The sequence below is a fragment of the Syngnathus floridae genome, chromosome 5 (genome assembly GCF_059516105.1).
Source record: "Syngnathus floridae isolate MCC-2025c chromosome 5, RoL_Sflo_1.0, whole genome shotgun sequence".
In the NCBI taxonomy this organism is placed as follows: domain Eukaryota; kingdom Metazoa; phylum Chordata; class Actinopteri; order Syngnathiformes; family Syngnathidae; genus Syngnathus; species Syngnathus floridae.
In genome coordinates, this window is record NC_142417.1 from 5,803,770 (window position 1) to 5,820,280 (window position 16,511).

Sequence of the window (16,511 nt, forward strand, 5' to 3'; positions counted from 1 at the left end):
AGAACACACACACACGCACACATAGAACTTGGGGTGGGTGGGGGTCTGGGTGCTTGAGGCTGTTGGTTGGGTCCAATCCTTGCCTCTGATTGGTTCTCATTTGAGGAAGCTGACGGCTTCTCTGCGCTAATAAGCGCCTCCCAGCCCTTCTAAGGGCCATTATAATGCAAGAGACCTCCTTTTTTTAAGCACAAACCGAATTTTCCTTCATTTACAACATCTATGCCCCTTAAATTGCCCCCAAAGTTAGTCGGAGCGTTTTGCCCGGACCTCTTTTCGCCCTGGAGCGCTACGCGATGCTCTCCCACGCCGACCTCCTGGATGCTCGGCTCGGTGAGTTCTCGGCACTAAACCCGGGAGCTAAACTCCACTGTAAGACGAACTTCTTATTTATTTCACTTTGTGTGTGCGCGCGCGTCTGTGTGTGTTGTGGTCAATTGAGTGTGTATTTAATTACGTGTAAGTGTTTTTGTGGAATTAGGAATCATTTGACAGCATAAATGTGATTAAGACCCTCAGCTAAATTAAGTTAATTTATTTTTGGGCATTTTTTTTCATTAGTGTTTGGTTTTTCATTATTTTTTAAGTACATTTACATTCTCTTTATTCTTCTCAGGGATGAAAGATGCTGCAGAGTTACTCGGACACCGAGAAGCTCTCAAGTGTCGGCTGGGCGGCGGGGTGCCGGACCAGGGTCATCCGGGAGACATGGCCCCCGGTTCGGACTCCGTGGAGGGAGCCACTCTCTTGCCCGGTGAAGACATCACCACCGTGGGATCCAACTCGGCCGGTATGCCGGTGAACGGGAAAGAGCCGGAGAAGCAGCAGCAGCAGCAGCAACAACAGCAGCAGCAGCAGCCCCAGCAGAGCTCGGGCGGGCAGTCCAGTCAGCAAAAACAGAAACGGCACCGAACCCGCTTCACGCCGGCGCAGCTCAACGAACTGGAGCGCAGCTTCGCCAAGACTCACTACCCGGACATCTTCATGAGGGAGGAACTGGCCCTCAGGATCGGTCTCACCGAGTCCAGAGTCCAGGTGAGCCTTTGAAACGATGCAGGAATGGAAGAATTAAAAACGAACAGCATCGTTGCAAAGCCCCCGTGTAAGCTTAACTGTTTCGCAATATTGTTAAATATTCGGTTTTGACGTCAAATTCCATCATCTTGTTTTCCTATCTATTGTGATTTACACGATCGGCATACTTTGATTGGGTTTTATTAAATAAACCTGAAGCTAGTTGGAATCACGGCGTGGCAAAATTAGTTTTTTTGTGCAGGACAAAATAATAAATAAAAATGTTTAGACGCAGCCTTAAAATAGCGAGTTCGGTTAGAGTTGCTGTCCATAGTGCTGAAGCAAAAAGTCTAATATTGAAAGCACTGCATGTGTACTTGTGGGAAAATATATTGGACGCTAAAATAGAATATAGTGAATCGTGTAATTGAAATGTTTAAACGCAAACATTCGCTTCTTAAAAAAGAAATTAATCAATCATTTAATCAAAACATTAAATAAAAATGTAAGCTAATATTAGTTCGGCTGATTATTTTTGTGGTTACCTATTATTTCGAGTCTATTTTTTTCTTCAAAAAATATTTGAATTTCGATATTTTTAAATGTGCAGTTGCGCTTATAAGATTCGAAAACACAAGCAGTCAGGCAAAACATTTGTTTTTTTTAATTCGATGTAAATCAATCATCAAAACATTGCAACAAAACAATGATTTATCACAGTCCTCCAAAAATTCCAATATTTATAAAATCATAAGTGTCCCGCCCAAGAACCGATTTCCCCCGATTCTTTAGCATTAACATAGCATTATATATATTATAAAAAATAAATTCTAAAATATAAATAAGAAATGAAAATTATCTTGCCAAACGTGTTTATTTCTATAAGCGTAATTTTGACTTGCAACAAAATCGAAATTATCAGACACTTTTTAGGCGTATTTATTATAACTGCGAACGTGTTATTCAGCGGCGACCTGGGGCCGGTAAATGCAAATAATCCCAGGAAAGCCAAAAAAAAAAGCCGATCAATTGGTATTAGTCACGTGATCGTCCTCAAATATTCCATCAACGCGATCTTAATGGGACTCGAGAAGAATAACTTCTCTTTTTTTGAAGGGGATGAGAGATTGCATTTGCTTTCTCCTGTGCTCGTGTAATAGCCTCGGCTGGTGCGTCACGCGTGGCTGCGTGGAATGAGAGCGAGTTAATCACAACCGAGCGTGATGAAATCTTTACGAGAGCATGCGCCCGTGTTTTGGGTTACAGCGCGTAAATTGGGCACTGCAAAACGTGTTATGTTGATATTGTATCTATTGTTTGGTTTTAGAAAATCGAAACGGGGCGTGACATATTAAGCCACTCGTAACAAAAGCGCAAAACATTACCTTTCTAATGCTTTCATAAAAAAAAAAAAAAAAGAGTGGCAAAATTTCCTTTTTAACGGATCCGTTGCTTAAAAATACCTATAGGGTTTATTTCGTCTCAAGGTCACGTCACAAGACACCAACAAATATTTTTTCTGGTGTGTGAAATGAATGTGTATTGTCTCCAAATGACCGATAAATGGGAAAAGGCCTCGATGTAATTATACTGATGACTTTAGTGTGACATTAGTCGCCTCATAATATGAACGTGGCTGCCTAATTATTTTCCCACGGTTGACATATTTATTCTTTACAATTCAATTCACAAGAATTGTATATTCTGTGTATTGCGTGACAGTAATTCATAGAAAAACATAGCAATGACAGCCAAATGGTTGAAAGTAAAATATTTTATTCCAGCAATTACGTATACACGCATGCGATAGTATTCAAATTGCTGCCATCCCCGTGAGTGTTGCTCTAAAATGTTGTATTTCTTTCACTCGTATACTTTTTAATGACAGACTGTATTTTTGTGTTGTATTAACATGCACCGTATCATTTGGCTATTTATTTCCTCGAGGCAAACACTGCAGCATATTTTGCACTCATTTTAGTAGATATTGATACAGTTCTAGAAAATAAATAGGGAATTTAAAAAAAGAAGAAAAATGCTTTTGCCATTTTTGGCGATATGTTTTTCATGATGTGCCATAATTTCACTGCCATTCGACATAAACGAAAATGCTTATAATAATAATAATACTGCTTAAACATTTAACGGTTAATTGCCAAGATAGGAAAAACTGTGACCCTTTGCAGTTTTTTTCCCCGACCGCACGCATTCATTCAGAGATCGCAAGTCGTCACAACCTAAATAAATATATTGTGTTGAAATGAGGCAGTAATGGGTTTCATGTAGCCGCGTCCCGGTGTGACGGCTCGCTGTCCGTTGGACCCGCAGGTGTGGTTCCAGAACCGGCGCGCCAAGTGGAAGAAAAGGAAGAAGACCACCAACGTGTTCCGCGCCCCGGGCACGCTGCTGCCCACGCCGGGCTTGCCGCAGTTCTCGGCGGCCGCAATGGAGAACAGCCTGTGCTCGTTCCACGCCAACGACTCGCGCTGGGCCACGGGCATGCCGGGCGTGTCGCAGCTGCAGCTGCCCCCGGCTCTGGGCCGCCAGCCGCCGGGCATGGCGCAGTCGCTGTCGCAGTGCAGCCTGGGCCACGGGCCGCCACCCAACTCCATGGGGCTGTCCAACGGCCTCTCGTCCAACGGCTCCGGCCTGCAGTCGCACCTCTACCAGTCGCCTTTCCCCGGCATGTCGGCGTCGCTCTCCGGACCCACGAACGTATCGGGCTCCCCGCAGCTATGTAGCTCCCCGGACAGTGACATGTGGAGAGGGACCAGCATTGCTTCCCTTCGGCGCAAGGCGCTCGAGCACACAGTGTCCATGAGCTTCACTTAGTGACTTGTACAAAGGCCAAACCACGCACCCCCCCCATCATCATTACAACGCTGAAGTCCTCACTCCCTCGGACGCAAGGAACGAAACCTACGCATGAGCCACGCGTGGGCTCCTGACATTCACTTAAAAGAAGAAAAGCTATGACGCTGAATCCCACTGTAACAATTCTCCGGAGGGCCAAACAATTGTCGTCTCTCCCCCCCCCCACCCCCCGAGTGCCTCTCGCAGCACTTGTAATGTTGTGTTCAAGTGAACTTGTGTTATGTCAAACGGTAAATTATTAAATATACATTGGGTTGTTTTGTTTTGGGGGTAACCGCCTGTGCGTGGGTCCGCTGGAGCTGCAGGCATGCATTGTGCATGCGTGGGGATTTTACGCAAGGGGACACTGCACACGCGCTCACTTATACTATACAGTGATCTTTCAGTCTAGACCTAAACTCTGTTTTAGGGTGTTTTTGTGTAGATAACAAAAAAAAATACATTCTTGTGTGACATGTTTTAACTTATTGTATGTGCTATATTACTTGACACATTTCTTATTAAATGTTTGATCTTACATCGAAATGCATCACATTGACAGGTTTGTACCAATTAAAAAAAAAGCAACGAATAAAAGTACTTTTAAAGAATGTCCAAATGTCTCTATTGAATTTGATTTATTGGAGCTCATCTCTACAATCTAATGTTGACTTCTATGCTGTGACCTTTGTTAGTAGTCATGCATGAGTGAGCTCCAATTTTGAGAATCAGCTTTAGATAACAATGTTGAAATCGCTTTATTAGAACACCCGCACAATGCCGAGCTCTCCTTAAGAGGTATTAAGTGACGTTTTTTATTTATTGTTGTAGTTTACACATTGGTGATACTGACAGCTCACATTATGGACCCATTAACACTGTCAATCTCAAACCATAATAATCAATCATTTTGTTCAATGAATACCTCTACGACTATGTCCATCACTGAGCTTGTAAAGGTAGATTTATTTCATTTGATTTTATTCAGACTCTATTTTTATAGAGTGTGGGTGTTAGAGTTAGCGTACAAAAAAAACTGTATTTGGGTACTATTTAGTATGGATGGAACCAACCGTGCAGTATTGTTCCATACCTAATAAGAACCAAATTATTCTAAGGTATTAAACTCCATAATGATCTATTTGGCTCTTGTAGTCAATGTTGATTTTAATTGTCAATACAATCTGGAGCAATACTATTTATTTATTTATTTATTTATTTATTTATTTATTTATTTATTTATTTATTTATTTATTTATTTATTTATTTATCTATCTATCTATCTATCTATCTATCTGTCACTAGCAAAGGCAAAACAAAATGGCTACAATTCAATCAGCTAGACTTTTTGGGCACTAGGCAACACGTTCTATCAACTGATGCCGTGGGCGGCCATGGCTCAGTTCATAGAGTGGGTTGCCCAGGGACCAAAGGTACGGCTGTTTGAATATTGGTTCCTTTTTTTTTTGCTTTTGCAGACGAGCCAGAAAACACAACAAACCATACTTTTTTTTTCTTTTATAGCAGGGCAAGCTCTTAATTCCAGTGTTAAGTACAGCAGCCATTTCAACCTGAGGCTAGCTTTGCATTTAGCCTGGCTTCTCTGTCTTTTCTCGTCATCTCTTCATGAGTATGGAAATGTAGCTTATTTTCCACCACGGAGGTGAAGATTACTGACTTGAAACTTAACAACGTTTAGGCGTACCAGTAGTCAGCCGAAGTGGCACAGAGCTTCCCTTGACCTCCGACCACCCATGGTAGCAAAGCTTCTTACATTATCTTTTGGTGGTCAAATCTCAGTTTTGCTATTCAAAATCGGGCTCAAAATAAAACATTTGAACTATGATGCGAAACCGCTTATTCTGAGACTTGCGTACAACATGCGTCTCAAGCTACATGGTATGTCTTCCCTATAGCTATCTTTATATCAGTAGCTCCATCAATTCATACTTCTGTCGCTCTTGCTGCCTGCCTGCCTGTCTGTCTGTCGGTTTATCTGTCTCCCTCTCTCTCTCCCACTCATCAGTGCATGAGAAATCACCTAATGAGGAAAGGGTCGCGCGTTTCCACAAACTCATTAACCTGCGAACGAGTGAGACTAATTGCAGCGTTTGGTTAATGCGATTCCGCATCTGTCGGTCTCCAGCCCAGGCAGGCAGGCAGGCAGTACCCACGCAGGTCATCTGCAGGGCCCCACTGGATGTGGTGGGCCATGCCCGTGTAGAGCACACTGTGGGCAGATTTATCATAACATAACGCTCATATGACACCGCTTCAGCCGGAGGGAGGGGGTTGAGGGTTTGCAGGAAATGTTGCTCTGTTTATTACATTTGTTCAACCATTGTTGTGCGCTACCCTGCCTGTGAAGCATCTGGTTGTGCACACAGCTGCAACTCGATGATGGAAAGTAACCAAGAACAAACACAATCACAACAAATATAAAATAGCCTCGTTACTTTTTCAACCTCTGTGGACAAAGCGAGATTAAACTATTTGTTTGTTAGACCTCATCGAGAGATGACCCCGGCACGTGCCTGCTCTAAAAATCAAATGTGGCACAAATGTTTACCCATCCCAGGGTTAAAAAGTGCAAACGTCTTCTATATGTGATGGTGTACCTAATGTTGTGTCCCTTGAGCGTGAGTGTGGAATACCGTCTGCATCAAGCACATTGAATCCTAATCAGCTGCCGCATGGGGTCTCCTTGCTGTGTCTCATTAGGAATTTGCTGTGCTTATTTTTGTGAGTGTGACGGCAGAGAGGTTGAGCGAGAGTGAATAGACAGCCCCGGGCAAAGCTGTGTCAGGACAATACATCACAACAACAAAAGGACTAATTAGCAATCAATTACCCGCATGTTTCTGTCCTGCACCTTTTATGTGGTTAGAGTGGAGAGCAGGTTACCACTCAGCATGACCCATTCACACACACCTACATTTACACACCACCTGCTGCTGGTGTATGTGCAGGGATGCACTTATTTATTCTGTAACTGGGTGACACGGGCTTTGATACAGGATAATTTTCCACTGAATGCACCCCAAAAAATAAAATCTCAGATTTAATATTTGCATGCAGCTTTGAGAGAGGCACTTTTTTTGCATTTCTTTCCCACAAGTTAAAAGTTATGGACTCATCTCTGCTAAGTAGTAAATGGTGGGAGTTGGCAGGTGATGAAAATTCAAAAGATAAAAGAATAAAATCATTTTTACTCATGGAGGCAGCAGTTTGATGTGTTCATGGCAAGTGTACACACCACAAACTGGTTTCCGGATGTCACTTTAAGTGCCTCTTGATCTCCTCGCCAGATAAGACATAGGCAGAGAGACTTGCAATATGTGTGTGTGTCAGTTGTGTGTGTGTCGGAGTATTATGTTAATTAGCTCCACTGATATGGAACAGTGAGGCAAAAGTGCTGCTCGCTCACAAACTAATTTTCAGAACTAGGCAGATAAATTTACTTAGGTGTTTAATTTCACACTTGATGTGTGGGCAGGCACTCCAGAGACCAAACAGCGGTATTTGTATACAAGCAATTAACAAGTCAATTTTCCATAATATGTCCCATTTAAAGGGAAAAAAAAAACATTACGGTAAAGCCCTCTATTATAAAACCAGGCTCACGGCAACAAGGCGATATCAATTGTGAATATTATGATGTCTTTTTTTGTTTCGGGCAGTTGGATGGATGGACGGACAGACAGATAGAACCGTCTCATTGCTTCTCTTCATTTTCATGAACAATTGTTACATGTAACTGTTTTCAAGTAGCACCCCCCCCAAATAAATAAATAAAATTAAACAAATGCACATGGTGGCACATGGGGGACCGTGAGGAGGCTGCGAGGGCCTCTCATGCTAACAAGTCTGCATCTCAACAAGCCCCATCCATCATCATCAATGCTCACATCTGCTCACAGCCTCAGACTTTAATCTCACTGCCTCCCCCTCCCCATCCTCGCTCCCCCAAGCCTCTACCCCTCCCCTTCCCCCTTCACCTTCTCCACTTCCTTTTTACCTTTCGTCACCTCTCGCAACTCCCACCCCAGCCCTCTGCTGAATCTGCATGGAGGGCTTTCTAACGCGTGTGCGTGGATATGTGTGTGTTTTGGTCTCCGCCTTCCTTAGAATCAATATTTAATGATGATGTTATCAGTTGTTTTATGTGTAATTTAGCCCGTGTCAGTATGAATGAGACGCTGTCACTTTTACGTCGTGGAGCATTTATTTTGTGTTAATGGCTGGCGCCTGGTGGCGTGCGCGAAGCAAAGCCCAGTGGACGTCTGATGCATTTTTGTCTGTGTCACATCCACTTTGCATGGTGGACATGGGTTGAGTGCCCACCTTGCCCACCCAAGCCTTTAAGAGGTCAAGCCCAAAATTAACTCATGTCAGCAACCTCATTGGACACATTTAAAAGGTAGAAAGAAAGCTTTTGAACCATTTTGTTCAATCTTACCTCAAAAGTGTCACATAGAATGCTTTTTTTTTTTTTTTTACTCCTTTCCAGTGCCCAACGCATGTAAGCAAACTGAGCAGCTGCTTTGGGCCGCATAACAACCAGAGGACCCCCAAGAGCAATTAAGGTGGAGTATTTTTTTATTTTCATGATGAAAAACAGAGCAATATAAAATACTTTTTGCACATGTTAAGAGCAAACTATTCAAATTCCTACTTGCTTTTCAAAGATTTGTTTGTCACTTTTTTTCTGGTAATGTTTTATGTGCTTGACATGTTGTTTATTTTATATTTCACAGAAATTAACTGCTGACATATTTTGCTTTGACCTGCATGAAAAAATTGAGTGAGGAGCGCTGTAAGGAAATTGAACTGAACTCACGTACGTCACAATAAGCAGCATCACTTTGGCAGATGGTGAGCAATTCTCCATAAGAGTCTTCGAGCTGTTTAATTTCACTCCGCGTTGAAGTTTACTGTGAACAAAAAAGAAAAAACACTACACATTGACATGACGGAGAGTAGTTGAATGCCAATAGTGGAGCAACACACGTAAACAGACATAAAATAACAATACTCACTGTCATGTCTGCTTTAACCTCTGCAAAGAAGCGCTAAAGATATTGCATTCTACTGAGGAACAAAGGCAGCTCCATGCATGTTTGTATTATACTGCCCCCAGGTGGCCAAGGCGCACACACCAGAAGGAGCAGCACAGTGTCCATTGAACTGAAGCAAAAATGTGGCAAAATGTTGAATTTCTTTTTGACAGTCTATTCAAGTGACATTTTCTTGCTATTTCTTTATTGGTTATTGTGAGTGGCTTGTTGTCGTCAGAGGCTACTGCTTATGCATCAGGCCATCTCCTTTTAAAAACATTGCAGGTATATCAAAGCCTCAGCCATAGAAAACAAGACTTTGATGTGACATTTCTTACTGCACAGCCCCTCATTGATTCCCAAATGAAACACAATCCATCAAATCAGGTGTTTGCCGGCAAACACCTGATTTTGACATTTCGCCGCGCGCCCGGAGAAGCAGAGGCAATAATTATGACGGCATATTCTCGGCCATTTTTCTCCCAATAACAAGTCATTTTTAATCCAATTAGGGCCCGCTAACGTGAGAGGCATAATACCGCGGCCCCTGGGACACATGAGAGAATATGCAGGACATTTATCCCGACAGTCAATATTGAATTTCTCAGCAAGCAGCTGTGCCTGCTCTCGCTGACATTCTCCACCTCTGCACAGTGATCCGTCCTGATTAAAGCGGCTTTTCTACTTCATCAACATTCATTATGTGACCCAGCCATGCATGGCTACGCGGGCCGGGACTAAACTTACATGCTCTCCATACTGTACATTTGTTGGAAGGTGATATGTCACATTGTTGTTGTCATTAGATGCTACTTTCTAAACAGTTTGTGCATGTGTTGTGGTGTTCCGCTAAAACTTTCCTATAGATTCATGTTTTTTTACACCACCTAAAAAAAGTACTTACAGTACCACCGCAATGATAAACATTAAAATACAGTCCCATAGTAGGCCTAAGTGTCCATCCATAATAAGACAGGTATTATATTATGTTGAAAAATAATACCCTGAGTCCTCATTTTTACCAGAGGCAAAATTACAACAAACGTGTCATCATCATTGTGATATTAAGGACAAAGCATAACGAATAAAGTCAGGTTTTATTTCATTTTAACAATTTTCTTACAACATGCCTTTTAATCTCTTTAAAAAAATAATAATAGTAATAATTAGTTTTAAAACTTGTGTCATGAGTCAAAGACCTCCTGTACTAAATCAGGAGTCAGTAAATGTTTACAGCTAAGGTATTTTTCATTATTATTAATTATTATTATTGCAATGATACATTCACTCAGCCCAAGCACAGTAGAAAACTGTGCTGTTTTTATGATTCATTTTTTAAGCGCTGTGACGTCTTTCATGTCAGCTGCGGTTCAATGTCGACATCTGGTGGCTAGAAGAAGAAAATATTATAGGCTTCACAAAATGTTTTTGCAGTCGTCACTTTTTAAAAAAAAATAGAGACACGTAATCAATACTGTTGATGTAAACCTGCTATTGAAACATTCAATATCTGGAGAGTACACAGTAAATGTATTATTATTATTATTATTATTATTATTATTATTATTATTATTATTATTATTATCATTATATTTCAGTTTGTTTTTTTTTTAGTCATATATTGAGTCCCTGCTTTTTTTAAAGCTGATTGCACTCAATAAAATTTATGCAAAGCACTGAATCATTGTCAGTGAGTGCATTGATTATGCAATCTAATCAATGTTTATTAGCTCGGATAGGATGAGAAAAGACTGAAAACAGTCAGAATGATGGAAGGTAAAGACCAAAGACCCACCTGGGACACCATCACAAAGTCGAATGATGTGTACGAATTGTTGTGAGTCCACCCTTCTGTTGTCAAAATGAAATGAAAACATTTTTATTGATTTTTCTAACTTGGATGTAGATTCTTCACTATGCTCAACTCTAACTTAACTGAAAGAATAAGAGGCTTGACTCGGCTACTACAAAAATCAAAATAACAAATTACAAAAATGGCACCAGGAGGCCTCCCCTGAAGTTGGGAGGTAATTAAAAGAAGACGGTGTTATCCATCGCTCTTGATTAACACACTTTGAACTAACCACGTTTGGGAGAGGAGGGATGAGGAAGAAAATCCATGCAAGGCTTCGCACTCATCTCTCTCTGTCTAGTCAGTCCAAACGGGGAGGGTCGGCTCATTAGGAACCCCCGCAGGAGATGAATGGGTCAAGTTGCCCTGCATGTGCACTTTTTGTGTGTGTGTGTGCGTGTGTGCACAAGCGAGTCAACATGCACCAATCAAGAGACGAGTTCACTAAATGTTCTCTTTCTGCCAGGGAGTAGATATGTTCAGGCAGGGACAGGATGCATGCTGAGATACAAAGGCCCAGACGGGTGCTTCTCTGTCAAGTCAACACTTGTTGCAATTTAACTCCACACATGACGCCATGTTTGGAACATCGAGTCTGAGCACCTTAAGCAATTATTACACAGTACAAACTACAAACAATAATTTTCATTCCCTCTCTCTCTCTCTCTCTCTCTCTCTCTCTCTCTCTCTCTCTCTCTCTCTCTCTCTCTCTCTCTCTCTCTCTCTCTCTCTTTATATATATATATGCATATATATATATATATATATATATATATATATATATATATATATATATATATATATATATATATATATACCATGTATATTTACTGTAGTAATTGGAAAAATAGCATTAACAAAGTCTAGTTCTTCATATTGGCCATCAGAGGGCAGCAAATGATCACTTGGACTGGATTTTTTATGATGTATTTTATTATTTTTATTATTTTATTTCAAGAAAACGTATTTGATTGTGTTTGATTTGTACGCATATAATATATCATATAACATATCATATTGGTCAATTCAACTTTATGCAGATCACTGAATGTACAATAAAGAGACACCCTGTTTATCATGGAGGTACGTTTCACACCAGGGTTGCAAAATTCCTGGAAGTTGGACTCGTGCAATTCATGTGAATAAAGCAGGAGTTTACCAACTTGAGAGTATTTTTATAATAAAGACCTCAAATATTAATTTATATTTGAGCAGAATCATGATGAAAAGTTTACATGCACGGCCCATTGTCTTGAGCTTCCAGTTTTTCGAGTTGTGATAGATCGGCAGAGACATCATCTACGCACAAAGGCTTTAAAAGGAACACCAATTAATTTGAGTTGCCCCCCATGGCTTTGAATTGAAGGTAATACACCTCGAATAGGTCATTGCACACTGAGGGGACAACGTCTCGAAGCCATTGTTGCTCTTTGTTGTACTTTTTATTTTTGGAGCCGGCGTGTGGCGTGGCAGACCTTCAAAAGTTCAAAGGAAATGTCAGCACTCATTAGAGGACAATTATAGGGCACACGCAGTATTTTGGGGGGATTTTAGATGAATGGGAACCGGCGTGTGGCCTCCGTTCCAAACACTGGGCTTGTTGTCAAGTTTGACCTTTCACAATGGATGCTTACAATTAGCCGCATCTAAATGCATGTCATGAATCGGATGAGAGCAAAGCATAAAAGCAATTAGTGACAAAGAAATGGACATTTTCATCTTTCATCATTGTCATCTGTATGAATTCATTTCACACGTGTATGAGATATCAAGTTTATTTCCAACGTTTTTATTTTGGTATTACTGTTCGGAAAATCTTTCTTTTATGAAACAATATTTATTGACCTTTTTTTTAAATCTTGTATTTGACAAGTACTCACTATATAATAGAAATTGAAAAGAATACTAAAACTGACACTGTTTGTGAACCTTTGGTTAAGAATGAGAAACTATCCTACCTGGAAAAAAAAGGTGTAGATAAGAAATAAACCAAAAAAGATGGTATTGACAATTTGTGCATTTGACAACACGCCTCACACATGACTCCATGCAGTGCTGCCGGATGCTTGCGACCACTGCAATATAAAAGCTGCCACGCACGCAGCATCCCCAGCTGTTCTTCTCCTCTCCAAGAGAGACGCACACACATCACCGGCATGTCTCCATCTGTACGCACACAACTTCTCTTCCTCCTCCTTTCTCTGTCAGCCCGCACGATGCTCAGCCGCTACATTGAGGTGAGAGCCACCAAGTAAAATTTTTGCTTGCTTACGTGATGATGCCCAAATCTCAAATATGTACTTTCAGGAGGATGCCTCTTCAGATGGATTATATTCTCTCCTCAGTTTGGAGCAGAAGAGAGAATCCGAAGACTTTGTTTTCAGACGAGATCTCAGTAAGTGGCTTCATTTTGCTGACTGAACGATCCCACTGTCATGTCGGTTGGTTTTGAAGTGCTTGGCATCATTTTAAGAGCTGTTTTTTCATTTTCACATTCTTTTATGATGCACATTATTTGAAGATAGTGCCTGGATAGCTTGGAACTATTTAGAAAATGCATTTTTCCAAAGAAGATTCCGCGAATAAATGCCTCCCCACTAATAGATACCTTCTTCAAATAAAATTCACTAAATTCATAGTTTTGGCCTCTATTCAAGAAAATACGTTTGTTATTGTGGTTGGTTGGTCACACAGAGATGGCCAAAGTACTCACACAATGTAGTTTAAGTAAAAGTGTAAAAAAATAATAATAATAATAACTGAAACATTTTCAAATATTACAATAATGAAGCATTTGTATGTCGTTGCTTGTCACTGTTCTAAATGTATTTATTATTTATGTTGAGCTGTTCCTAATTTGTTGGTTGAGAATCGAATTTACTCAAGCATGGTTTTTTTCCCCCCTCCCGCGACATCCATTTTGTCAGGATGTCTGGACATGTTGGCCACCGAGGGCCAATTCACTTTTGTGGCGTCGTCGCCGCCGCAGCAGCCGGCCTGCGCCGCCTTCATCATCGGCGAGCCTAGCGAGGTCATCGGCCTGGAGGTGTCTGACGTCAACATCGACTGCGACGCCGGCGACTTCATCAAGGTTGACCTCACTCCACAAACACTTAGGCCTACTACACCATTGTATTTTAATGTTGTTGTTCATTTGATGGACATTTTCAGATATTTGATGGCTGGGTCCTGAAGGGGGAGAAGTTCCCCAGCAACCAGGACCACCCACTGCCTCTTCACCAGCGCTACACAGACATCTGCTCCTCCACGGCGCCGGGCCACGCCACTCGCTCGTCTCAGAATGTAGCCATGGTCTTCTTCCGCATCCGCAACCCCGACAGCGGCTTCTCCCTCATCGTGAAGAAGCTGCGTAACCCTTTCCGTGAGTCCATAGAAAAGAAAAAGACGTGGACCAGCAGCCATATGTGTGTGTGTGGGTGTTCCAAGGTTAAGCGAGGGCTTATTAGTGTACTTGTTGCACATTCTCTGTGTGTGTGTGCATGTGTATGTGTGTGTGTATTGCAGCATGTAACATCATGTCTCAGAGCCCAGAGGGCAGCTTCACTATGGTGATGCCACATCAGCACAGCAATTGCAGCTTCTCCATCATCTACCCGGTGGAGATCCAGCTGACACAGCTCACCCTGGAGCAGGACAAAAGCAACCAGCTCAGATCCAAGGTCAGACACTCATATGTACATACGTGCTGCATATGCGTAGGTGTAGGGTTAGGGGTTTGGGTAATGGGTTAGGTGTTGGGGTTTGGGGAGCGAGGGTTAAGGGTTAGCGTTAGCTTTTGGGGTTAGGGCTAGTAATTTGGGTTAGGGGTTTAGGTTAGGGTTTGGGGGTCAGGATTAGAAATTGGGGTTACGGTTAGGATTAGGTTTTAGGGTTTTTGGATTAGGGTTCAGGTTAGGGGTAGGCCTTGTGGTTAGGGTTAGCAGTGAGGGCTCCAAAGTCAGGTTTCCAAGTAGAATTTGTGTTTCAAAGTAGGGTTTGAAATTACGGTTGGGGTTTGAAATTACAGTTAGGGTTTCAGAGAAGGGTTTCAAAACAGGTTTAGGGTTTCTAAGTAAGGTTAAGATTGAATGTATGGTTTTAAAGCAATAACTACCAATATTTTTGTTACTGTTTTTCTCATCTAAATCATGCCCTAAAAACAGCAAGTTGGCACCCTTCATTTTTCTTTTCTTTTTACAAAGGCGAGGCTGTCGTCTGGATGTTCGGGTTCTGGTGACTATGTGGAGCTGCTGGGTGGAAACGGGGTGGACACGTCACGCATGTTCCCCGTTGCTGATCTGTGTTTTCCTCTCAGTGGACTTGGTAAGTCCATCGGCTCCTTTATTGTGAAAATCACGTCAAAGTTGGCACAAATGAAAACCAAACTTTGGCACCTTGTTGGCGAAACTTTAAAAAGTATTTTATTTTGTTAGCTGATAATTATTAATTATGATTTTTAACATCTGTTCATACTGAATGTTAGTATTATGTTAATGTTAGTGTCTGAAATGTTCCAGGACACCTGATATGTAAAAAAACAAACGTAAAAACGCACCAGAATATACATTTAACATTTTAAAGCAAAGTTGCTTCTACATGATACTTTATTTCAGAATGCGACACAGATTTATGGCTCAATGCTTTTGCACTTTCTGCTTGTCAGATTGGTTTTCCACTGTGTTTGTGTTTCTCCTATTTGTCGAATGCAAATGAGTCCGCTTGTTAGCTTGGTCTCTCCCACAAACTGTCCAAAAATGGCCACAACAAACTCTCGAGCTCATTAATCTCAAAACCTGCCAAGTACAAATGTTCCTGTAAAATGATGAATAACTCCTTGTCCCGATTGTTTAGAAAGATTTAACAGGCCCAACTTTAGGTACTCCTTCCAACATTTATTTATTTATTCATTCATTCATTCATTCATTTATTTTGTGGTGTAGAACAACACTACATGGTACATAGTGCCAGTGACTGTTATTGTCTGTGTGGTTCCTCAGCCCAGATGAAAATCAGTTGCGATAACTCGGTGGTGAGGCTGGTGTCCAGTGGGAACTACATCAACCGGGTGTCTTTCCGTTATCGGCTACTCGAACGTAGTGAGCTGCCAGAGGCCCACGAGAACAGCCTGGACAACATGTGCAATGTGCAGTGAAACACACACAATTTGTAAATACTTTTGTGTACAATATGGGGAAAAAAATAATGTTGTGTGTTCCTTACGTGTCCCGCTTTGTATTGACTAGAGCATTTTGAAACTAAATAAAAACAACGCATGACAAATCAGATATATATATATATATTTTAAATCGAGAAATGGGTTTCATTGCATTGAGAGAACTGCATGTTCTTGTTTTCTACTTCAGAACTTCATGAGTCTAATTTGAATGCAAACAACGATGAGTCAGCGAATCATTGGTATTGTTTGTATGTTTGCATTTCCATTCAAACACTTTGTAGCCATCAGCATCTCATTTTTAATTTGTCCTAATCCGATGTGTTCCACAGGCACACAAATAGCTTTCAGAGCGGCTGCTTGGAGTCATAATGAAAACGACTTATGATGAGAATTAACATGCATGTTTAATCCTGTTGGATGTTTATTTGTGACCTCCGCCAAGTGTACAGTGCGCATGAATGTGCAGCTCTTAATTGGATTACAGCCCATGTGCTTTATTCCCTTCGACATTCCTGCCAAGCGTTTGATCTTCTCCTTACGGGGGGATACATCTCAAACC

At 41.4% G+C, this 16,511-nt stretch overlaps 2 protein-coding genes across 3 annotated transcripts; both read left to right on the plus strand.

Annotated features, from left to right (window-relative positions):
• Nucleotides 1-71: 71 nt before the first annotated feature.
• On the plus strand, nt 72-4,480 carry LOC148397753 (homeobox protein orthopedia-like). 2 transcript variants are annotated; one of them, XM_088376282.1, is made up of 3 exons: nt 72-372; nt 617-1,035; nt 3,343-4,480. In XM_088376282.1, the coding sequence occupies exons 1-3, from the start codon at nt 297-299 to the stop codon at nt 3,844-3,846; spliced, it is 999 nt and encodes a 332-aa protein (XP_088232408.1). In that variant the 5' UTR covers nt 72-296; the 3' UTR covers nt 3,847-4,480. The 2 variants fall into 2 exon arrangements, with proteins under 2 accessions (XP_088232408.1, XP_088232409.1); XM_088376283.1 differs by having other exon boundaries at nt 72-333.
• An 8,397-nt stretch (nt 4,481-12,877) lies between these two features.
• Nucleotides 12,878-16,056, plus strand: LOC148397754 (corticotropin-releasing hormone-binding protein-like). Its single transcript, XM_088376167.1, has 7 exons — nt 12,878-13,013; nt 13,084-13,171; nt 13,704-13,867; nt 13,948-14,158; nt 14,302-14,456; nt 14,979-15,099; nt 15,774-16,056. Exons 1-7 carry the CDS (start codon nt 12,933-12,935, stop codon nt 15,926-15,928), a joined length of 975 nt encoding a protein of 324 aa, XP_088232293.1. The 5' UTR covers nt 12,878-12,932; the 3' UTR covers nt 15,929-16,056.
• The last annotated feature ends 455 nt before the right edge of the window (nt 16,057-16,511 follow it).

Excerpts from the sequence above, each read along its gene's own strand:
- LOC148397753 (XM_088376282.1), top strand. The coding sequence starts at position 297 with ATGCTCTCCCACGCCGACCTCCTGGATGCTCGGCTCGGTGAGTTCTCG. Across the intron at positions 373-616 it reads CCCGGGAGCTAAACTCCACT|GGATGAAAGATGCTGCAGAG; the intron begins GTAAGACGAACT and ends TATTCTTCTCAG. Across the intron at positions 1,036-3,342 it reads TCACCGAGTCCAGAGTCCAG|GTGTGGTTCCAGAACCGGCG; the intron begins GTGAGCCTTTGA and ends TTGGACCCGCAG.
- LOC148397754 (XM_088376167.1), top strand. The coding sequence starts at position 12,933 with ATGTCTCCATCTGTACGCACACAACTTCTCTTCCTCCTCCTTTCTCTG. Across the intron at positions 13,014-13,083 it reads TGCTCAGCCGCTACATTGAG|GAGGATGCCTCTTCAGATGG; the intron begins GTGAGAGCCACC and ends ATGTACTTTCAG. Across the intron at positions 15,100-15,773 it reads TTTTCCTCTCAGTGGACTTG|CCCAGATGAAAATCAGTTGC; the intron begins GTAAGTCCATCG and ends GTGGTTCCTCAG.